The 25,168-nt window shown below is 44.8% G+C and overlaps 1 protein-coding gene across 1 annotated transcript in view; it reads left to right on the top strand.

The window, feature by feature from the left end:
* The window catches only part of RNLS (renalase, FAD dependent amine oxidase), a gene marked incomplete at both ends in the record, with an annotated part of 281,853 nt that overhangs the window by 200,669 nt on the left and 56,016 nt on the right, over window positions 1-25,168 (top strand). Inside the window, one exon of the mRNA XM_080694824.1 lies at window positions 12,712-12,885. Within this exon, the coding sequence (XP_080550950.1) occupies window positions 12,712-12,885 (174 nt within the window). The remainder of the gene's footprint in view (window positions 1-12,711; window positions 12,886-25,168) is intronic.

The following is a 25,168-nucleotide window of genomic DNA, read 5'->3' as shown; positions in this document are numbered from 1 at the left end:
CTTTTCAAATATTTTTAAATTTCATATAAGTAAGTAAGAAGTTCAGATGTAACTAACTTTTTCTGATTTTGATAAGCTCTATATTTTGCTGAAAGAGAAATTTTCTATATAAATGTTTTCACTGAATCTAATGGCTTATTTGTAATGAATGGGGTTAGTATTCCTCAGTAAAGTTGAATGTTAAATTGTATTTTATATGTTAGGTACCTATCTTATAGGCTAGTATTTTTTTTTATCAAGACAATCATAAAAGAAACAAAAATTTTAAGAAAAATGTTTATAAATTTTATATTTTTTCCCAAAGCCATCTGGGTATCTTTTGATATTGGAAATGTGAGTAGGTTGCTTTATGCTTATTTGCTCTCTCCATGATATTTATGTAATGTTAATTGTGTAGTTAACTACAGAGCATATAGCAGAAGATGTGCATATATTTCACATGCCTAGATTGCTGTAGGCACTGTTATGTGAGTTTCATCATCCCTCTCTGATTTTGGTACTTGGTACCACAGAAGTAAAGCCAGGGTTTCAGCGACTGGCAAAAAAACAAGGAGGAGTGCATGCTCTCTCCAGCCCTGCTGCAGTACTTGTTGGAGCTGCTTTCCCCACAATGTCATCATCTTGACACTTGCAAGAGAATAACGGATTATTCATTTGCAATTGCTAATGAAATACAAACACCAAGTTAGCAAATTAAAAAGTTAAATTTCTCACAGCAGCACTAACTCATCTATATTGCATGGCAAAAATAAATATTTTATTTGCTGCATCATTCAATTTAATTTTTCAGTATGCTTTCTTTGAAACAGAGGTGAGTTCATATTTTTAGGGGATGCCTATTTAGATTTTCTCCTTTTGCTCATGTCCCTGAGCACTCATGAAAAGGGAGGAGATAGTACAGTGAAATCATCACTGAGTCACAAACAGAGGATAAGTCAGCTTCCACTCCAGACAGCTCTCTGCTTATGAACTCTCGGTTGGTCATCGGATTCTTTCAAATTAGAACTGTGTATTTCCAGTTCTAATCTGCTCTCTCAAGTTTGCCCACAAAAGCTTATTTATCATTAATAAAACAGAAACAATTCCCATTTGCTCAAATACAATAGAGAACAATACAACTGGATGGGCAAAGTTTCTATTTATGTTGGACACGTTACTAAGGAAAAGCCAAATGAAGAGGTGGATAGGAGCTTTTCTAAGATTTTCTAAGGGACTGCAGAGATCTCTCACACATTAACGATCCCTTTTGACTTTTCACTTCACTTCAGAAATGTGTGACTTTCCTTGTTCCCACATCACCAAGTATTGAACTGATTTTCACTTGCTTTAGCATGGGGCGGGGCAGTATTGTAGTTATTTGGAAGGGGAAAGGCCGTTTTGCGTTGGTGGTAGTGGTCAGTGTCCAGTTCATAAACGCAATAGAAAAGAAAAGAAAAGAAAAAGTAATTTGGTCAGCTCAGAAGCAAGATTCCTGTGACATCAAGACAAGAAATTGGAGAGAACAAGAAAGAGGGAAAGGGAGAGAGAGAGGAAAAAACTAGACTGAAAATTACATGAGGGTTTATACACTTAGGGATTATGACTGAGCAGTGAGCTCAGGGAAAGAGCAAGAAAACTCTGGGTGAGGACAGCTAGCAGGGAGGAGGCAATTTGAGCTGTTCGTGGAGGGAAGGAGGTGGAAAGAGTGAGCCATCAGAGGGCCATCTACCTGGGAGAGCGTGTCTGCTGCCTGACCTGGGGGAAAGCAGCAGGTTAGTGGGGTGGGAAAACAGTGTACATAACTGAGGGTGAAACCCATTGTATTTGAGGAGATTTTGCAGGTAAAATGATAACTTCATTCTAAATTTCCTTAAATTGATGAGACTAGCTCCCTAAGGAGACCTATTTAACACTCACGGGTAAAAAGAAAAGCTTGATCTTTGGAATTTGCTCTCCACATAATGGGATGACATCCCATCAGGGAGATCATGCCCTAGCAGCTACATGCATCTATCTACAAGCAAAGAGTAAACGGGTATGTGAGATGGTTGTGTGAGCGCAGGAAAGCAAAAGGAGGAAATTATGCTTCTTTCCTCTACTAATGTTGGCACCAAAGGTCTGGGATATAACCTAAGAAGGGAGAAGACTATCCTCCACGTTGCAGGCTATAGAGGTGCTTTGGCTAATTGCATTCGAGTCGGATTATATATGAACTCTGATTAATAACAGATACCTGGTAAAAGTAGATACTTGGTTAATAGAATTTCTTTGCTAACATACTGTTTAACTGAAGTTAAGTTGTAAATCAGAAGCAAATACCTCAAGCCTATGAAATTACCTACCTTCCCAGAGAGGAGTGGAACAAGTTCTTCATTTTCTTTCTTCCTGGCTCTCATTGCTGAATCGTCTCTTAACTACTGTAATTTCTAATACCAGTGAAGGCAGCCTATTCTTCCCTTCCCTACCATGACAAAAACATTCATTATTTTTTTATTTACCCTATTTTATACCAAGGAGATATATATATATATATAGTTTTGCATATATTTATATATTTTAATTTTCTAGTCTTTATAATAGTCTCTCCTCTTTTTGGTGTTACAGGGGTTCCTGGAAGCCCTTCTACCTCTGGCCTACACTCCCAGACCTACTTTTTATATTTTTATTTGGAAACAGGGTCTTTTAAGCCAGCGTGCCTGGCTTCAAACCTGCGCGATGCTCCTGTCTCCGCCTCCCAAGCGTGGGGATTACAAGCGTGTGCCACCAGGCCCGGCCTATAATAGTCTTTTAAGCTGGGTGATACTACTTAGCAAGGAAACAACCTCAATGAGATGAAATATTTATAATACATTATACTACTATTTACTTATTTATACATATATGTCTATATACCATCTTTTGCTGAGGCTCAGAAATGCAAGTGTCCGGTTAAAGATAACCTCTGTGATCATGTTTCGTGTGGAACATTTGTAGTGATATAAAAGGTCACATGAGAAGCAGGGAAATAACTGAAACTTGGCAGTAAAAGGCATAGTTCAATAGCATGAGTAAAATGGAAATAAAACAAAGCTAATAAAGAAAATGAACAATATTTTAATAATGTGCAGACAAGTATATTAATAAAAGCAACTTTAGAAACATTGCAAAGAAAAGCTGATATGGAGGTAAAAACAATTGTGCTTTTCATCAAATTGCAATTTGTGTTACTTTTGAAAGTATAATGATTTTAAAATAAGTAAAATGCCATAGGCTTTCACTAGAGGAAGGCTAGTACCACTTAAGTTTTTATTCCCCAGTTCAGTTTATTTACTTTGGCTTTAGCCAAGCATTGTGGGAGTTATTATTATGTCAACAGAAAAGAAGCTCACAGATCTGCTGAGCAGGAGATGAACATATTTTTGAGTGTCCTAAAGTTTATACCAACAGACTTTGACATTTTGCCTCAAGACCACAGTCCCAGGTCTTTGCAAACGTTGCTTTACGATTTCTACAACTATAAAAGTCTTGAATTAGAATATTAATTCTCCAAGTCATTGCCTCAATATAAAGTAACTCTAGCCATAAATATAAAAAAATCTGTATAAAATATGATGTGACATGTAATAAAGTTTTTATTATTATGAATTTTAGACTAACTATATTGCTCATGAATGGCATGGCCATAAAGTAATTAAATGAATAGGCTGGGAAGAGTGGTTGTAAAATATGCATGATATTCTGTGACATTTCATATAATAGCACGCACAATGCTTCATTTTCATATTCTTTTCTGTCTGAAACTCAGCAATTTTCTTACAAAAGGAATGATGCCATCATGGTTTAAAAAGCTGAGAGTACATCGAAATAAGGCAAGCATTTTCCAACCATGTTATTGTGGTTTCCAGCCTTTACTGTATGTATTCTGAAAAGAGAATGCAAAGCCAACTAGTTAGATGCTGAAATCCAAATGAAAGGTTCCTTTGAATAAAATTGACAATAACCAGGTGAAAATATTTACTTTTACTCCTCAACCAATTTATCCTACCTTCCTCTAAGTAGTCGGTGAAGAGATATTTTATGACTCTCATAGTGCTGGATGCACGGTGGACCTACAATAAATATTGCTTGAGGCAACCAGTCCTGTGGCTTTCAGCAAACCTTTCCTCCACTTAAAATTTTTCTAATCCCACAATCAGAACTTGTTGCTACAGAAACACCTGAACATCATTTTAGCTTCACAGAATTTCACATAAAGGGAAGAGTGAGTAGTGAGTTTGTAAAGTCACACAGACTTCATGTGATTGCAAGAAACTCCTGAGGTTTTATGAAAAGCCAGCTACAGCTGTGTCTGCACAGCTAAACACTTTTTTACCCTGCCTGCTGGAACCAAGCGGTGAGGAGGTGGAGGGACAGGGACCAGAAAAGAAAGTGTTGTCTTTTTGCTTTTAAAGACTGTTCTTTATGATTACAGAGAAAGCCAGACAGCAGGGATTAGAAAACTCTCCCCGAATGCTGGCAGGAGGGAAACAGCCCTGACTCATCACAAGTGCTAGGAACTGGCTAACAGTTTGGAACCTTGTAGCACTGCAGAGCTTCTTTACCATGAGCTCTGCCCTCAGAATAGCAGTATCGCCTGTTTAATCACAAAAGCCTAAAAATCACTCTTTTAAAATGCCTTGTTTATTTTTATCCTTACCAAGAAGAGAATAAGATGAAGTCATAACCAATAAAATTTTATTATCTTCTAGAAACTTTAAGTGCCCTTATATTCTTTTCTTTCCTTTTAACTACCACTAAATTTGTTGACCGTGAGGATCTCACACAATTTGGGAAACATTAAAATACATTTCTCTTACCAGATGTGAACTTTATTGCCCTAGAACACCAATGTTTTCTAAATTCATTCTGTCAATTTCAAAAGAACAGCCATGCATAACAGCTAAATATAATTTACTTGTTATATTTTATATTTAGTTAATGATGATAATTTTCTATAAACACGTGAGCATAAAAACAGCTTAATCCTAACTTTTTATAAAAATATAATTTAAATATAATTTAAATGTAATTTTATCAAAATATAATTTAAAGAAAAACACAGAGAAACCCATTTAGGGTGCCTTTAATTTCTATACAATCCTGAAATAAAATTAAGAGTTAGAAAATATAATTCCTTGATACTAAAGTAATGATCCAAAACATGAGTTTTCATTTATTTACAAAAAGAAAATTTTAAATATTCAGCTTTCTAAAGTAGCAAAGAAAGCCAGGAGTGGTGGTGCATGCTTGTAATCCCAGCATTTAGGAGGCTGAGACAGAAGGATCACTGTTCAAAGACAGCCTCAGCTACTACTTAGTGAGGCCCTTTGCAACTCAGTGATATCCTGTTTCAAAAAAAAAGAATAAAAAAAATAGGGCTGGGAGTGTAGCTCAGAGGTAGAATGGCCCTGGGTTCCATCCTCAGTACCGAAAAAAAAAAAAAAAAAAATTAAAGTAGCAAAGAAGCTAAATAAATCGATGACTTATGTTCATTTTTTTTAAAAACTAGTGCCCCAAACACTTTTGGCATCCACTCTAAATTTTGTTCTGTATTATTTTTACCCTCTGCTATAAAACGTGAAGAGTACTTTACTAGTAGTCAAAGAGATGTTTCTGATTTAGTGCCCTCCTGATATACTTGAACATTAGGTTGCCACTTCCAAAAAGTTTTTTAAAAAGTATACTCATAGACACCCCTAAAGACTTTTAAAATCAAGTGCTATAGTGTTAGGGTTTTTTTTAAATACACATATCTGCTATTGTGTTAGAGTGTTGTGTTAAATACTTTATATTATCTCATTTAATTCTCTTAACAATTCTTTCAAGCAAGCACTATCATTGTTCTCATTTTTCAGACAAACAAATGCTTAGGAAGATTAAGTAACTTGACCAAGGTCACAGAGATAGGTCTCAGAACCAGAATTCAAACCCCAATTTTTCTGACTGCAGAGATGTCTCACAGGATGAAAGAAATATTTCCCCAGGGAAATCCCACATAGATATTACTCCTGAAGTCTGTCACCATTAACCTCCAGATTTATTGCTTGCCAAAACTATTTCTGAAACTGCTTCCAGGCTGGATAACTTCTATACCTATAGAGTCCAAGTGAACATTCAATTCATTCCAGGTGAAGTGAAACGAGCTTGCTTCTGTGATGCTTTTACACAAAAGGAATGAGTCGTGAATGGTAAAACTGCAAACCGTACTGGCTTGCTATAAAAACTATTTATGGGCAATGAGTCTTTTAGAGCTACCTCTATAGCCACTTTTGAGTCAAGAAGAACTAGCCTTTTTGGCTAAGATGCTATTGTCTTTATGTACTTAGATGTCTTTATGAGCTTAGATGGCCTGATGTTAGAAGTAGAATTGGTGAGTCAAATCTCTTGACATTCTTGGAATCCAATTTAAAAGATAGAACAATAATAAATCAAGAGCTGTTTCTCTTAATTAAAGCTTAAACAGTAACCACGCATGGTAACATATGCCTGTAATTCCCATACTTAGGAGGCTGAGACAGGAGGATTGTAGGTTTGAAACCAGCCTCAGCAATTTATCGAGGCACTCGGCAACTTAGCAAGATCCTGTTTCAAAAAAATAAAATAGGGCTTGGGTTGTATCTTGGAGGTAGAGTGTCTCTGGGTTCAATCCCCCCATACAAAATAGTTATAATTAATAAATTTGTTTCCTAACTTCAGTTGTCCCTGAGCTAAAATTCATCCATGCTGGCAAATCAGGAAATAAGTAATATTCTGTAACTAACTGTAAACAACAAAACTCGAGTCAGGAACTTAAGGCTTTGAGCACCAATGTCAAAGTGAGCTGCTTTTTACCATTAACTATAATATTGCTAATAAATCCCCACGTTAGTACTAATAAGTGTTTATTTTACTACCAATGTTGAAAAACTCATTTTCATGCCTAAAAGTCAGTATTAGGTAAGGAACAACAGAGTTGAAAGTAGTAACTTCTTTCTTAAAAAGTAACACAGATATTTATAAATTGCAAAATATTTTCATTCAACCTATTCTTGGGACCAAAGACTTGCTTTTAGGGATGATCTCTACCATGCCACAAGGGTGGAATGTATCAGTCTTTGCTTCAGAGTGCTTTCCACATGAAGTTAGAAGATAATATAATCAAATATTTTTGTGGTCAGGTAGGGAGGGAGGAAGAAACTGGTAGATTACCTACATATATATTATAATGCTATATCCAGTACTAAAAATAAAAACATAAGAAAAGTTTGATAACATACAATAAATGGAGAATATATTGCACATTATTAAAATATATTTCATAACTTGAAGAATCGAATAGATCAATTAGCAAAATTACATGACTATGAAATGAATGTGACCATTCTTCACAGTCTAGCAGCTCATATGTAATTTTTTTTTTTTTTTTGGACTATGAAGAATGTTTAGTTTCATTATAATAAAACCCAAAATGAGATCTCTTTTTTCTATCAAATTACATAGAAAAAAATTAAAGGCAAAGATACAGTAAAATGGATCTTTTCTATACTGATAATGGAAAGTGTAAATTGGTGCAGTCTTTCTAAAAATCAGTTTTACAATAATTCCACTTCTAATATTCTGTCTTAAGGAAATAATCAGAAATATAGATGAAGATCTATACTCAAAAATGTTTATAACACCTTTAATAATGAAAAAACAAATGTTCAGTATCAGTGCAACGGTTAAGCAAATTTTATAGCACATATTTCATCAGATACTCTGAAGCAATGAAAAGTTATGTTTATAATTAGGGATTTTTGTCAGGGGGTAATTTAAAATGTAGTATGCAAAATGTATGTACAATATATACAACATAGGAAAATTAGGAAAATGTAAAGGAAAAATATCAAAATGGAAATTTTTATTGTTTCTCTGGATGATGAAAATATAGTATTTTTTAATCTTACTAAATTTTCTGAAATTAGGATGCATTCATTAATACACTGAACGCCTACATAGTACCAGTCACTTTGCTTGGACCTGCACACACAAAGCTCATGAGGTACAGTTCTTGCCTCAGTGGCTTACAATCTAGTGCCTAACTTGTATATTGTAGCCTTTTAAATAATAAGATAATAGTTATTGTTTAATGAGGATGGATAAGAGGAAGTCGTGCTCTATTACATAATACTCCACCTGACTGCTTTCCCTCATACTACCTTCTCAAGCCAATAGGAATTCTGTTGGCCTCATCTTCAAAATAACATCCCAAACCCCATGGAAGAAAAATCAGTAAAGCTTTCAAAAAAGAAAGGAAAACACACACACACACACACACACACACACACACACACCCCTAAGAAGAGATCTTCATGACCTTAAGGTAGACTCAAAGGCAAAAAGTTATTGAACAGGACACAAAGGTGCTAACTGTAAATGCAAAAACTCATAAATTGGACTAAGTTAAAATTAAAACTCTCTACATCAGACCACACTATTTAGGTAAAAAGGCAAGCCTCAGAGAAGGACAATTTTGCAACTCATCTTTAAGATTCATATTCAGACTATATCAAGAACTCCTTCATAAGAAATAAGGAAAAGACAGACAACCTAAAAGAAACATAGGTGAAGACATCTTCATCCTTGGCTGGTAAGGCAGTAGTAGCTATCAATTTCACTCAGAATAAAATCCTCTCAAGAGAAAGACATATAACAGTCAACATCAAATGGCCTCGCCCCCACACCTGTCATCCCTTTACCTAGCTTTATTTTTCTTCGTAGCTCTTCTCAGCAACTGACATATAAGTTACTTAGTTATGCATTTATAATTTGTTTCTCTGCCTCTAGTATTTAAACTAAATGAGGGTAGGAACCTTGTCTGTTTTATATCCCTAACATGGAGAAAGGAACCTGTCATAAAGAAGGCAATGAGTAGATGAGTTTTTTATCCCCCAAAAAATAAAATAGGCAGGATATTATTATTATTAGTCCTTTTTATAGGTTAGGAACTAAGAATGAATTATACCAGGAAACAAAGAAAATGAAAATACTACTTGATGTAATTCAGAGATGTAGCCCAGGTCTTCTGCTTCTCTCCCTCTTCCTGCCTCTCTTCTTTTCTCCCTCTGTCCTCTGCTTCCTCAGAACCCACACATGTGTACACACACAGATATTTGTACAAGAAGAATTGACTAGGAACAATTCCCCTAACTAGTAAAACTGTGGGAGTAATCTACTCTGTTCACTACAATTTTTAGCCACTTTGCTTGCATTATAACCATAAAGATATATTGTATAATGTATGTGTGTATATATATATATATATATATATATATATACCACATATGTAGCATAGTATGCCATAGAAATTACAGAGATTATGTAATATATATATACTTCATATAATTACAGCAATTACATAATTCTCTTGCCTCGGAGTTAAATAAGGATGGCATTCAGGTAAAGATTCATTATGTAGGAATTAGGCATTTCTATGTAAGCCTTTCTTTTAATCATGTGTCCTTTAGAAATACTTGATAGTTAAGAAATTACTATTTTACTAACAAAATATGTATTAGGAATATAAGGGCGGTTCCTTTATCATTTTACCTATGAAATTTTTTTCGCACAAAATGAGGCTGTTTTGTTAAGGTCCTGCCTGTGTGGCAACAATGAAAAGCTTCTGAAGCCCTGAAGATGATTTTTTTTAATTAGTAAATATTTTCATAAATTGAAATTGCTTTGGTTCAAGAAGTCTCACCTCCCTGTTCTCAGAAAGAAGTGTAGGAGCCCTTAGCAGACAAGGGTGTTTAATTGCTCTTCCTGTTTAGATATCAGTTACCTTTTCAAAGGGTTACCCAATGGGATTTTCCACTTAGCAGTTTGTCTAAAAACTAGCTAAATGTGCAAATGTTCATGGGAGAGAAGGAAGGTCCAATTTAGTTTTCATCCTTGTTGACCCTTCAGTTTCTTTAAAAAAAAAAAAAAAGTCACTACAAAGTTGTATTTGGTTGGTTTTTAATTTTTTTTAATTTTACAATTTTTTTTTTTTTTTTTTTGGTGGTACTGGGGTTCCTGGAAGCCCTTCTATCTCCAGGCTACACTCCCAGACCTATTTTTACATTTTTATTTGGAAACAGGGTCTCCTAAGCCAACGCGCGCGGCTGGCTTCGAACCTGCGCGATCCTCCTGTCTCTGCCTCCCAAGCGCGGGGATTACAATCGTGCGCCACCACGCCCGGCAAAATTTTACAAATTTATAATGGATAATTTAGGGGTATGAGCTTAATTGCTAGCATTCCTATCTTTCACTTCTCCTCTCTCTAAAATCAGTAAACCTAACTTGAAAAGCAGATTAAATAACACAAATGAAACTCCAAATTCTTTGAGTGTAAAGAGGCCAGTATCAGAAGATTGTGGAGAGCAGGGCGTGGTGGTGCACACTTGTAATCCTAGCATTTGGGAGGCTGAGATAGGAGGATTACAGTTCGCAGACAGCTTCAGCTACCTAGTGAGGCCCTTTGCAAATCAGTGAGACCCTGTTTCAAATAAGGAATAAAAAAAATGGGGCTGGGGGTGTAGCTCGAAGGTAGAATGCCCCTGAGTTCCATCCCTAGTACCCCCCCCCCCAAAAAAAAATAAGATTGTGGAGTGGCTAAAGCTTTTTAGTAAGGCAGAAAATGATGGTTGAAGGGAACAATGGCTTTTACCTCTGAGGGCAAAATAACTAGTAACGTCCAAGGAGAAGGCAGCATCAGTTGGTTTTGAAGGTGATGGGCAGTCAGGCCTGAGGGAGTAAGGATGGCCCAGGCCTCCAGCGTGTGAACGCTCGCCCCGTGGAGACTGCTCAGTGTGGCTGCTGTGTGGCGCAGGACAAGCTACGGGATGTCTCCAGTCCCACCTTCCTGACACTTAACGGGAAAACATCCATCCTGGTTGGGCTTTGGTGAAAAGTAAATGAGGTCAGAGTTCCAAAACATGGTTCTAAGACATGTGTAGTTGTAAGAGTGTATTAAATCATTACGTTGATTAAATACCCTTTGGCCTCTCTCCATTCCTAGGGCCACTTCTGCAATGATTAGCTACAGTGACCTCCCACCCTGGGGGTCTGCTTACCCCTGCTGTCTTAGATCAGGATCTTTTTTTTTTCTTACTGATTAAATGGGAATTTTCCATATGTTCCGCATCTAAACTGGCTTGCCTCGGCATATAGAATAGAACTAAGGCCTTCTCTGAAACTCAGATTAGTAAGGCTGTCCATGCATGAACAAGCAACTCCCTTATTCTCTTAAGACCGGGAACTGGAGGTGGAAATGAAAGGTTGAGGAAATCTCTTCTCCACCCCAGGATGGAACACCATTTCACTCTGCTAAAAATTTTTTTTTTTTCTGTCTGTAACAGAAAAACGTTAACATTTAATGATCACCTGTTACATGGCAAGCATTGTGCCACATGTAATTTCACGTCGTCCTCAGGATGGACTGACACCTGTCCCACTGTCACTGCCACTGAGAGACAAGTAAACCACCCTTGGAGTATCAATGGCTTCACCAATGGCACGTTCCCAGTAAACGGCAGAGTCAGGATTCAAACCCAAACCTGTCCAGGTCCTTTCCTTGGATTTTCCCATTTATTGATTGCTTATTTACCTTTTCTATTTCAACACCTTTAGCAAGTCTGTATTTACCTTTCTATCCCTGTTTAGTTTCATTGTTGTGCCTGTAATGAACGAGGAAAGCGGCTCTAACAAGGATGAATAAAGTGTGGTCCCTCTGCTTGAGGAACTACTGGGATCCACTGTTGGGAAAGTGGCAGGCGAGCCAGTCACTATATGACATGGAAATATAGAAGAGGGCCTGTCAGATGGAGCATCGATCTCCTGGCTTGTAACATAGAAATAATAGTCTACGTTACGCGGCTGTTGTTATGATAGAGTGAAAACCCGTCAAGTGTAAGTAGTCAGTACATCAAATCTATAATTTTTCCAGATAGTCAAAAGACAGTAAATAGGATACCAAGTAACAAAAGCCACTTAGAACCAGGTTTTAAGAGCCTTGACTGACAGTCTAAAGGGTTTGGCCTTCAACTTTTTTCTTTACTTTTCTTTTCTTTTCCTTTCTTTTCTTTTTTTCCCTTTTCTTTTGGTACTGGGGATTGAACCCAGGGACATTCTACACCCTCCACTCTTTCATCATCATTATTATTATTATTATTATTATTATTAATTGTATTATTGGGTTTGAACCCAAAAGCATTCTACCCTGAGCTATACCCCCAGCCCTGTTTTATTCTTTATTTTGAAACAGGGTCTCACTAAGTTGCAGAGGGCCTCACAAGTTGCTGAGGCTGGCTGTGAACCTACAACCCTCCTGTCTCAGCCTCGCAAGTCCTGGGATTACAACCTTGCATCACCACACCCAACTATTGTTTTTATTTTGAAACGGGGTCTCACTAAGTTGCTGAGGCTGGCCTTAAACCCAGGATCCTCCCGTCTCAGCCTCTCAAATACTGAGCTTACAGGTATGCACCACCATGCTCAACTTGGACCTTCAGTTAAATAAATTCAGTTGTGCCAACATTAGCAATCGTTCTGAAAAGAAATTAGAGCTGAGGTTTTTTTACAATACCTTCCAAAACTCATGGAAAGTACGATGGAGTTGGTGGAAACAGTGGGCACTGGTTTAAAGAAGCTTTGTATTTGATGTACTAAAAGAAAAGATATTTTCAAGTTCGATGCCCTTTACTTCTTCTTCCACAGTGATCAGTGAAGGCCAGCGGCGGCAGCTGGAGTCTGTGAGCTACTCCTCTCGGTATGCTCTGGGCCTCTTTTATGAAGCCGGCACAAAGATTGACGTCCCTTGGGCTGGGCAGTACATCACCAGTAATCCCTGCGTACGTTTCGTCTCCATTGATAATAAGAAGCGCAATATAGGTCAGTACCCCCATTATTTCCCTTAAATACAGTAACAATGGTGGGTAAGATCATGAAAAATGCTGTTTAATTGAGTGTTGCCATTCTGAACAGAGCGAGCATTTAACTCCAAGCCACAGGGGATAAAATTTAATGTCACATTTGCCCAGTCATAAAATACACGGTAAAACCAGCAAAGTCTTTCAGAGAATCATTCACCACATGGTTCGTATTACTGAGTTCATGGAAATCGTGTTGGAAGGTTTAAGATTTCAAAATGGCCGTGTGGTCTGTTGCTTTAATATGGATCCATGTATATGCAAATGTATCTCTCTCATCGGCCGTTTCTTGGTGGAGTTCATCCCGTGTTTGTTTGATTGGGGCTTTAAAAAATGTGGTTAAGTGCTGATCTTCCACTTCCACAGCTAGAAATTAAAAGTGAATTTTACTGTGTTATGAAAACCCTTCAATTCAATTTAATTTTGTTGCTTATATTTTATGTGAAAAAGAGGCTAAAATTACTTTGCATACAATGATGGACAAAATGTTTCCTGAATGTTCGCTTTCCTAGGATGTGTTGAAATCTATAATTCACCTTTTTTGTTGATGATACTTGTAAAAATTATATTTTCATAACAAAAAAATATATAACTGGTTCATTTCAGGCAAAAAAAAAATGTGAGGGTATAACTCTTATTATAGGATTGGGGTGATTCCCTAAGACAATGTTTTTAGTGACTAAACTGTAATGATCTAAAATGACTAAGCTCTTAAAGGAATGGCTCCACTTCACTACATTGTTTTATGGCGGGCACAGTGATAGTTTAATCAAGCCATTACTTAGAAATCTTGCCTGATAAAATCACTAACTAATATCCCTTGGCTGGCTAAAACTTTATAACGATAGAACTAGGCTGGAGTGTGGTTTTTTATATCAGAGCACATGATCTTAGAAAAATGTTTCCTTTATAACTTAAAACTCCCTAAGGGCTGGACTGTTTATGTTAACATGATACCACACATATGTACAATCAGCACTTCACCCTATAGCACTTCACCCTATAGCAGCAATGGACTAGCCCATTTTAACTCTACAGTGGCTGTGTTCTAAGGAAAGGAAAATAGCCATTGATCTTCTCAAGCGATATGCCATGAATTAGACATTATCCTCCTTATACTGCTTCTAAGATATGGGATCTAACAGGGTATATTTGGCTGTATGTAACAAAAAAAGTTTAAGCTTATTTATTTATTTATTTATTATTTATTTTTATTTTTATTTTTTTGGTACTGGGCATGGAACCCTTCTCCGGTCTACACTTCCAGACCTATTTTATATTTTTTTTTATTTGGAGACAGGATCTCTTAAACCAGCAAGGCTGGCTTCAAACCTGCACAATCCTCCTGTCTCTGCCTTCCAAGCTCAGGGATTACAAGTGTGCGCCGCCACGCCTGGCGTTTAAGCTTATTTAAACAACATAAGAGCATCTGCTATATTTTCTACTATGGGCTAAATTGTGTCTCTTGCAAATACATGTGCTAAAACCCTAATCCCAAAGTGGTCATATTTAGAGATGAGGCTTTTGGGAATTAAGATTATATGAGGTTGTAGGGGTGGGGTCCTAACCCAATGGGATTGGTGGCCTTATAAGAGAAAGAGAGAAAGGGTTCTCTCTCTCCCTCTCCTCTCTCTCTCTCTCTCTCTCTCTCTCTCTCTCTCTCTCTCTCTCTCTCTCTGTCATGGCTTTCACACAGCAGGGAAAATCCATGGGAGGACAGTAAGAAGGCAGCCACACCAGGAAGAGACTACCCCCCAGGGGGCACCAATTAACCAGTACTTTGATCTTACACTTTTTGGTTCCAGAACTGTGAGATATTTCTATTGTTTGAGCCACCCAATCTCTGGCATTTTGTTAATTGTGGCCCAAGCTGACTAAGGAGAGGCTAGGAAGACTTCGAGTGAATTCCAGAACTGAGCAATATCTTTAAGGTCCTGGCATCCAGCCTTCTCTGCTCTCTTCTATTCTTGATGTTGAAATAGCAAAGCGGCATTAGCTATTGGAGTCACATAGAAGCCCATCACACGCTTGGGAATAAGAGCTGTTATCAGTGACTCTGTCCCTTTATAAAGACCCAAGGAATCTTTCCAGAAGCACCTTAAGAGACTTCTCATATGATTTAGGCCAAGATTGGTTACTCAACCAGCCTAACACCAGTCACTGGCAAGTAGTTGGAGTATTGTGATAAGCTGGACAATTCAAGATCTACTCTTGGAAATGGTATTAAGCTCATCTTCCCATTATGATGGGAGGGGTCACTACCCGGATAAAACAGGGTTTTGTTGGAAAGAAAGAAGGAAGTAGTAAATGCTGTCTTAGCAATCAGCAGTGCCCATTATCTTCATGTACACTCACGTATTATGTGGGAAGTGAGATTCTAAAGTTGACATGTAAAGAGAAGAACCACATATACTCAAGATTACCTTTGGAGTCCCTTAGAACTACATGACACTTTGGAGAATGGCATAAACTTTCTAAATTCAGTACAGCCACTTTTCCAACATTTTTTTTTTTAATTAGTTTATTTTTTAAATTGGTGCATTGTAGTCATATATCAATCACATTGGAGTACAAGACTTGAGAGGATATACAAGCACACATCATCCAATTAGCCCTCCTCCAGCCCCCGTCCCATTCCCTCCCCCTCCCTCCATCCCACACTTCTTTGGTGATTTACTTTGATACATTTGTTTATGTACCTCCTGCATTTTAAAGAGGCTCCGTCCTCCAGTATTACATACCCTCTGATTGGTCACATTAGTTGCTTCACTATAGGGCCCTTTCTATAGCTCAACCTCTTCCTGTTGCCCTTTTCCTCCTAGTTATTGCTGATTAAGAGAAGCGTCTGATTTATATTTTCTGCGATATTTCTCTGTGCATGCTGCGTTGCAAGTACCAATCCCACTCTTGATGGTCCCAGTAGTGGCCTGGCTACTCAGTGGATTGAACCAGACCTCGCTGGCTCACGCAGCGGCCTTGCCTCATGGGAGGACCCAGTTCTGGTCTCGCTGGCCCCTGAACCGGTCAAACCCCTAAGCTGGCTTTGGTCCCGACCTTGGAGGCCGCAGGAGTGAACTTGCCTCACGCCAGGCTCCGATGCTGGCCATTGGCCCCTGCACCGGTCTAACCCCTTGGCAGGATTCCAATCCCGGCCTCGGAGGCCCCAACACTGGTAATGCCTCACGGCAGGCTCCGATGCCGGCCTCACTGGCCCCAGCACCGGCCTAACCCCTTGACAGGCTTTTATCCTGGCCTCAGAGGCCCCAGTACCGGCCTTGCCTCGCGGCAGGCTCCGATGCCGACCTCGCTGGCCCCAGCACCGGCCTAACCCCTCGGCAGGCTCTTATCCTGGCCTCGAAGGCCCCAGTACCGGCCTTGCCTCACGGCAGGCTCCGATGCTGGCCTCGCTGGCCCCAGCACCGGCCTAACCCCTCGGCATGCTCCGATCCCGGCCTCGGAGGCCCCAGCACTGGTCATGCCTCACGGCAGGCTCCGCTGCCGGCCTCGTTGGCCCCAGCACCGGCCTAACCTCTCGGCAAGCTCTTATCCTGGCCTCGGAGGCCCCAGTACCGGCCTTGCCTCACGGCAGGCTCCGATGCCGGCCTCGCTGGCCCCAGCACCAGCCTAACCCCTCAGCAGGCTCTTATCCTGGCCTCGAGGCCCCAGTACCGGCCTTGCCTCAAGGCAGGCTCCGATGCCGGCCTCGCTGGCCCCAGCACCGGCCTAACCCCTCAGCAGGCTCTTATCCTGGCCTCAGAGGCCCCAGTACCGGCCTTGCCTCACGGCAGGCTCCGATGCCGGCCTCACTGGCCCCAGCAGCGGCCTAACCCCTCGGCAGGCTCCGATCCCGGCCTCAGAGGCCCCAGTACCGGCCTTGCCTCAAGGCAGGCTCCGATGCCGGCCTCGTTGGCCCCAGCACCGGCCTAACCCCTCGGCAGGCTCTTGTCCTGGCCTCGGAGGCCCCAGTACCGGCCTTGCCTCACGGCAGGCTCCGATGCCGACCTCGCTGGCCCCAGCAGCGGCCTAACCCCTCGGCAGGCTCCGATCCCGGCCTCGGAGGCCCCAGCACTGGTCATGCCTCAAGGCAGGCTCCGATGCCGGCCTCACTGGCCCCAACAGCGGCCTAACCCCTCGGCAAGCTCTTATCCTGGCCTCGGAGGCCCCAGTACCGGCCTTGCCTCACGGTAGGCTCCGATGCCGGCCTCGCTGGCCCCAGCACCGGCCTAACCCCTCGGCAGGCTCTTATCCTGGCCTCGAGGCCCCAGTACCGGCCTTGCCTCAAGGCAGGCTCCGATGCTGGCCTCGCTGGCCCCAGCACCGGCCTAACCCCTCAGCAGGCTCTTATCCTGGCCTCAGAGGCCCCAGTACCGACCTTGCCTCAAGGCAGGCTCCGATGCCGGCCTCACTGGCCCCAGCACTGGCCTAACCCCTCGGCAGGCTCTTATCCTGGCCTCGGAGGCCCCAGTACCGGCCTTGCCTCACGGCAGGCTCCGATGCCGGCATCGCTGGCCCCAGCAGCGGCCTAACCCCTCGGCAGGCTCCGATCCCGGCCTCGGAGGCCCCAGCACTGGTCATGCCTCAAGGCAGGCTCCGATGCCGGCCTCGCTGGCCCCAGCACCGGCCTAACCCCTTGGCAGGCTCTTATCCTGGCCTCGGAGGCCCCAGTACCGGCCTTGCCTCATGGCAGGCTCCGATGCCGGCCTCGCTGGCCCCAGCACCGGCCTAACCCCTCGGCAGGCTCTTATCCTGGCCTCGAAGGCCCCAGTACCGGCCTTGCCTCAAGGCAGGCTCCGATGCCGGCCTCGTTGGCCCCAGCAGCGGCCTAACCCCTTGGCAGGCTCCGATCCCGGCCTCGGAGGCCCCAGCACTGGTCATGCCTCAAGGCAGGCTCCGATGCCGGCCTTGCTGGCCCCAGCACCGGCCTAACCCCTTGGCAGGCTCTTATCCTGGCCTCGGAGGCCCCAGTACCGGCCTTGCCTCATGGCAGGCTCCGATGCCGGCCTCGCTGGCCCCAGCACCGGCCTAACCCCTCGGCAGGCTCTTATCCTGGCCTCGAAGGCCCCAGTACCGGCCTTGCCTCACGGCAGGCTCCGATGCTGGCCTCGCAGGCCCCAGCACCGGCCTAACCCCTCGGCATGCTCCGATCCCGGCCTCGGAGGCCCCAGCACTGGTCATGCCTCACGGCAGGCTCCGCTGCCGGCCTCGTTGGCCCCAGCACCGGCCTAACCTCTCGGCAAGCTCTTATCCTGGCCTCGGAGGCCCCAGTACCGGCCTTGCCTCACGGTAGGCTCCGATGCCGGCCTCGCTGGCCCCAGCACCGGCCTAACCCCTCGGCAGGCTCTTAACCTGGCCTCGAGGCCCCAGTACCGGCCTTGCCTCAAGGCAGGCTCTGATGCCGGCCTCGCTGGCCCCAGCACCGGCCTAACCCCTCGGCAGGCTCTTATCCTGGCCTAGAGGCCCCAGTACCGACCTTGCCTCAAGGCAGGCTCCGATGCCGGCCTCACTGGCCCCAGCACTGGCCTAACCCCTCGGCAGGCTCTTATCCTGGCCTCGGAGGCCCCAGTACCGGCCTTGCCTCACGGCAGGCTCCGATGCCGGCCTCGCTGGCCCCAGTACCGGCCTTGCCTCACGGCAGGCTCCGATGCCGGCCTCGCTGGCCCCAGCACCGGCCTAACCCCTCGGCATGCTCCGATCCCGGCCTCAGAGGCCCCAGCACTGGTCATGCCTCACGGCAGGCTCCGCTGCCGGCCTCGTTGGCCCCAGCACCGGCCTAAACCCTCGGCAAGCTCTTATCCTGGCCTCGGAGGCCCCAGTACCGGCCTTGCCTCACGGCAGGCTCCGATGCCGGCCTCGCTGGCTCCAGCAGCGGCCTAACCCCTCGGCAGGCTCCGATCCCGGACTCGGAGGCCCCAGCACTGGTCATGCCTCAAGGCAGGCTCCGATGCCGGCCTCGCTGGCCCCAGCACCGGCCTAGCCCCTTGGCAGGCTCTTATCCTGGCCTCGGAGGCCCCAGTACCGGCCTTGCCTCACGGCAGGCTCCGATGCTGGCCTCGCTGGCCCCAGCACCGGCCTAACCCCTCGGCATGCTCCGATCCCGGCCTCGGAGGCCCCAGGACTGGTCATGCCTCATGGCAGGCTCCGCTGCCGGCCTCGTTGGCCCCAGCACCGGCCTAACCTCTCGGCAAGCTCTTATCCTGGCCTCAGAGGCCCCAGTACCGGCCTTGCCTCAAGGCAGGCTCCGATGCCGGCCTCGCTGGCCCCAGCACCGGCCTAACCCCTCAGCAGGCTCTTATCCTGGCCTCAGAGGCCCCAGTACCGGCCTTGCCTCACGGCAGGCTCCGATGCCGGCCTCACTGGCCCCAGCAGCGGCCTAACCCCTCGGCAGGCTCCGATCCCGGCCTCAGAGGCCCCAGTACCGGCCTTGCCTCAAGGCAGGCTCCGATGCCGGCCTCGCTGGCCCCAGCACCGGCCTAAACCCTCGGCAAGCTCTTATCCTGGCCTCGGAGGCCCCAGTACCGGCCTTGCCTCACGGCAGGCTCCGATGCCGGCATCGCTGGCCCCAGCAGCGGCCTAACCCCTCGGCAGGCTCCGATCCCGGCCTCGGAGGCCCCAGCACTGGTCATGCCTCAAGGCAGGCTCCAATGCCGGCCTCGCTGGCCCCAGCACCGGCCTAACCCCTCAGCAGGCTCTTATCCTGGCCTCAGAGGCCCCAGTACCGGCCTTGCCTCACGGCAGGCTCCGATGCCGGCCTCACTGGCCCCAGCAGCGGCCTAACCCCTCGGCAGGCTCCGATCCCGGCCTCAGAGGCCCCAGTACCGGCCTTGCCTCAAGGCAGGCTCCGATGCCGGCCTCGCTGGCCCCAGCAGCGGCCTAACCCCTCGGCAGGCTCCGATCCCGGCCTCGGAGGCCCCAGCACTGGTCATGCCTCAAGGCAGGCAGGCTCCGATGCCGGCCTCGCTGGCCCCAGCACCGGCCTAACCCCTCGGCAGGCTCTTGTCTTGGTCTCGGAGGCCCCAGTACCGGCCTTGCCTCAAGGCAGGCTCCGATGCCGGCCTCGCTGGCCCCAGCACTGGCCTAACCCCTCGGCAGGCTCCGATCCTGGCCTCGGAGGCCCCAGCACTGGTCATGCCTCAAGGCAGGCTCCGATGCCAGCCTCGCTGTCCCCAGCACCGGCCTAACCCCTCAGCAGGCTCTTATCCTGGCCTCGGAGGCCCCAGCACCGGCCTAACCCCTCGGCAGGCTCTTATCCTGGCCTCGGAGGCCCAAGTACCGGCCTTGCCTCAAGGCAGGCTCCGATGCCGGCCTCTCTGGCCCCAGCACCAGCCTAACCCCTCGGCATGCTCCGATCCCGGCCTCGGAGGCCCCAGCACTGGTCATGCCTCACGGCAGGCTCTGCTGCCGGCCTCGTTGGCCCCAACACCGGCCTAACCCCTCGGCAAGCTCTTATCCTGGCCTCGGAGGCCCCAGTACCGGCCTTGCCTCACGGCAGGCTCCGATGCCGGCCTCGCTGACCCCAGCACCGGCCTAACCCCTCAGCAAGTTCCGGACCCGACCTCGGAGGCCCTAGCACAAGCCTTGCATCATGGCAGGCTCCAATGCCGGCCTCGCTGGCCCCAGCATCGGTCTAACCCCTCTGCAGGTTCCAATCCCGGCCACGGAGGCCTCAGTAGTGGCCTTGCCTCACAGCAAGCTCCGATGTCGGCCACTGGCCCCGGCGCCCGCCTAACCCCTCAGCAGGTTCCGATCACTGTCTCTTTTGTTAGTATTTCAAAGGTTCCAGTTGTAATGTATCAGATCTCTGCCTCCCCCGAATATTGGCCACTGGCATTGCCACTGCCTCCACCGTTTCAAATCCTTCCCAGGCTCTTTTTCCACTCTGAATGTTGTCCAGTGTTCCTAAGCATGCGTGATGGTAGCATTCGACATTTGGTGTAATTTCTCCAAAAAAATAAAGTTGGTAAGATCCGGTTTCTGCTTCTCCTGAATACAAGTCTCTACCACCATCGCGAAGAACTCTTTCAACACCGCATTTCTCCTTGGTCTCCGCTAAACTCTCTCCTTATATGTGATATCTGAGATTCTTAACAATATAGAGAAATAGCAGTCCTCTTTCACGGCGAATTTTTCCATAAGTTCCAGTGCATTTAGGTAAGTTTTGTCTGCATCTCCAGTGTCCTGGCATCCATAATGGCTTTCTTACCACCTCTCCGATATTTTTCTTTATCTTTTTCTGTTCTGGGCCCGGTTTCTCCAGGGGTCTGGCGTGCTACTCGCAGTTCGGCCGGGACCCAGAGTCCCGCGACCCAGGCCCCGGCTTTTGTGCGCCGCGGGCGACCCCTGCCCAGAACCCAGCGTCTTACTGGGCCTGGCTTCTCCAGGGGTCTGGCGTGCTACTCGCAGTTCTGCCTGGGGCCCAGAGTCCCGCGACCTGGGCCCCATCTGGCGTGCCCAGCCCGCGACCCCAGCCCAGAACCCAGCGTCTTACTTGGCCTGGTTTCTCCAGGGGTCTGGCGTGCTACGCGCAGTTCGGCCGGGGCCCAGAGTCCCGCGACCCGGGCCCCGTTAGGCGTGCCCCGCCCGCGACCCCCGCCCAGAACCCAGCGTCTTACTGGGCCTGGTTTCTCCAGGGGTCTGGCGTGCTACGCGCAGTTCGGCCCGGGGCCCAGGGTCCCGCGACCCAGGCCCTGGCTTTTGTGCGCCGCGCGCGACCCCTGCCCAGAACCCAGCGTCTTACTGGGCCTGGTTTCTCCAGGGGTCTGGCGTGCTACTCGCAGTTCTGCCTGGGGCCCAAAGTCCCGCGACCCGGGCCCCATCTGGCGTGCCCAGCCCGCGACCCCAGCCCAGAACCCAGCGTCTTACTTGGCCTGGTTTCTCCAGGGGTCTGGCGTGCTACGCGCAGTTCGGCCGGGGCCCAGAGTCCCGCGACCCGGGCCCCATTAGGCGTGCCCCGCCCGCGACCCCCGCCCAGAACCCAGCGTCTTACTGGGCCTGGTTTCTCCAGGGGTCTCCTTTTCCAACATTTTATAGATTTCAGTGTCTTTGGGTGAGGAGAGGTTAAATAGTTGTTTCGCTTTCATAGGGCAAAGTGATATTTTCTACTATGAAAGGCACACAGGACGGAAAGAAATAGCAGTAATATCTCCTAATAGATCAAATACGCCGCATAGGTAGAGTGGCATAGTGTGTGAAAGCACCCACACTACAGTGCAGTAACCATTTACAGAATTGCAGAGCTTTGAAAGAATGCAGCATGAGAATATTAAGAAATTCTCACATGATTGGCAGCATTTGTAATAATAGAATTAAAAAAAAATTTTAATATCGACAATCAAACAATTTTAAAACCATAAGACCATGTTTCTCCAAGAGCCGATGGTGGTACAAGTTCAAATGGAGAACAAATTCTTGCTTTCTTCTGTCCAATGTATGGAAAATTCATCTTCTATTATGCAAGTTTTAAATTATGTGAATCCTCCAGTAATGATATTTCCTAACATAAAATCTAACTGCCTCCATTTAAACTAGTCTATCTATCTAGGGCCAGAGTACTGTGTCAAGTTGACCTCATCTAATATAAATGCCCATATAATGTAACTCCACTGTGTCTTAATAATATTGTCACATGACTAGGCCAGTAAGAGATGTCTCTTAGCCAGGTGTGGTGGTTCATTCTTGTAATCCCAGCATTTGGGAGGCTGAAACAGAAGGATCACAGTTCGAGAACAGCCTCAGCTACTTAGTCAGGCCCTTTACAACTCAGTGAGACCCTGTTTCAAAATAAAGAATAAAAAATAGGGCTGGGGATGTAGCTAGAAGGTAGAATGCCCCTAGTTTCCATCCCCAGTACTGCAAAAAAGGAAAGAAGGAAAGGAAGGAAGGAGAGAGAGAGAGAGAGAGAGAGAGAGAGAGAGAGAGAGAGAGAAAGAGAGAGGTGTCTCTTTATGCTACAACACTTCCCCACACCCACCTTTTATTTGAGGTGTTTGACTGAATCAAGAATTAGTACACACTGTTAATGAAGAGGAACTGTCAAACAGGATAGATGAAGGCTGGGCAGGCTTGAGACCACAAAATAGAGTCTTTTGATAAAGTCTTGAGAGACAGAGAGACAGAGGATAAAGAAGTGTCCCAAACAAGACGAAGGTTAAGGCATATTCATTTTTCGGATGTTAAGAATAGGCAGTACGTGAGGAAACCCACAACTAGATCCAACATTCCCTTAGGCCGAAGAACCAAGTTCTGAGATGTACTAGACCTAACTTCAAGTACCAACAGTGATGAGTATGACACAATATGCTGATGTTCATGTTTCAGAAAATATGTTCTATGAAATACTAGTTTCTTGACATATTATTCAGGAAGGAGCTCCATTGTCAAATAGGTTTGCAAAATGCTACAGACTGTACCCCTATTTTGGAGAGTTTCAAAAAATATTATTCTGTTAAAGGATATTCCTACAGAAAAGGCATTTTTCACTTCATTTAATCTGTAATTTTCCAAATGCACTTCACCATGGAAAATTTTATTTGGGCACCAAACCTATGAACATCCTTCATAAATGGTCCCCCAGGACACAACTGAGAAATCCTGACTTGATGTGGTCTTTGTGCTTCATATGTGGGCAGAAATGGTAGACGAGGTGATTGGGGTGGGGAGCTATGGGCCTGAAGATATAAATAAGGAGATGTCTAGAGCTGTTTTAGAGATAGGAAAACACCTGGTACTAATGAACTCAAATATTGATGGGATTAGAATTTAAGGGATATTGGGGTGTTTGTTTTTTTTTTTTTTTTAGCATTGTGGTTTAAAAATAGATCTTGGTCATGTTAGCATGGTAATACAGTTTGGATCTTCAAAGGCCCATGTGTTAAATGCTTAGTTTCCAGCATGGAGCTATTGGGAGCTGGTAGAAGCTTTAAGAGGTGGGGCCTAGAGGAAAATCTTTCAGTTGTTGGAGATGTGCCCTTAAGAGAGGTAGTGGGACTCCAGCCCCTCCTTTTGTTTCCTCTCACTCTCCCCTTTGCTTCCTAGTCATGAGGTAGAATAGCTTTTATACCTACTACTTGCTCCCTATCACAAGGTGCCGCCTCGTCAAAGGTCCAAAAGCAATGGAGCCAAACGAGCATAGACTGAAACCTCCAAAGCTGTGAGCCAAAATAAACCTTTTGTCTTGATAAGTTTATTATCTCAGGTATTTATTATAGTACCAGATAGTTAACTAACCCTCATTAGGTAAATTTTTAAATTATCAATAAGACTAGCATAGGTGGAAGAAGTTGGACTTAGATGCCTTAGATTCAAATTCTTATTCTTAATGCTAAAAAGTGATATGATCTTGCATGGGCATTGCATTTATTAGAGTAGTTTTTCTAACAAACACAGCCAAAACTTGGATGGCCTGAGGTTCATTTCTTGTTCAACCTGAACAGGTATTTATGACTGGTAGGTAGTCTCTTCAAAGAGATTATTTGGATGATAAATGTTCAAAGAGATGGAAAAGCTAATAACCTTTGATCCTTACACATTGTATATGTACATCGGTATTACACCATATACCATAAATATGCACAACTATTAAGTCAGTGGCAAAGTTTTCAGAGAGCACTCTTATTATATACATGTCATTGATGTATTATAAGTATACATTATACTGAGGTACAGAGTGATAGAAATACATGCACACAAATCATGGAGATGTCCCTCAGGGTCCACCCCTCCCTCCCTTCTCTATATATGTCTTGGAGATTGGCATTGGTAGTTTAACATAGGTACAAGAGCATGTTTTAAAAGATTATTCAGAGACCCATAGTCCTACCATCGCTTGACTCACTCTGCCCTTAGGCATCAAGTCAGTGGGTGAGGAAGAGAGTAGAGGAGAACACTTGGGAGGGGTCTAGAGTCAGGCACAGATGCAATGCACACTGATGTGCTCACATTTTATTGATTTGAACATAGCTAGTTATGTGATTGCATCAATTTGGAAAGGAAGTTAAGTCTGTAGTCTAGCTATGTATGTAGAAAGAAGTGGATTTAGTAAACATCTAGCCAGTTTTGATTATGATACTTAGCATACATCCTTTTGTAAAAGGAACAGATTAAACATATATGGATGACAAATACGTTTCAGACACAAGTGAAAGTAATTAAAGAGGCAATCGCCACCTAGGACAAAACCAAGAGTGATTGCAAGGCTGAGTCTAGACTCAGCAGAAAGTGATTCTGAGTGTGATATGTTTACTGCCAAG

This window comes from Muscardinus avellanarius, assembly GCF_963383645.1.
Source record: "Muscardinus avellanarius genome assembly, chromosome: 4".
NCBI lineage: Eukaryota > Metazoa > Chordata > Mammalia > Rodentia > Gliridae > Muscardinus > Muscardinus avellanarius.
This window is presented reverse-complemented; position numbering and strand designations above follow the sequence as displayed.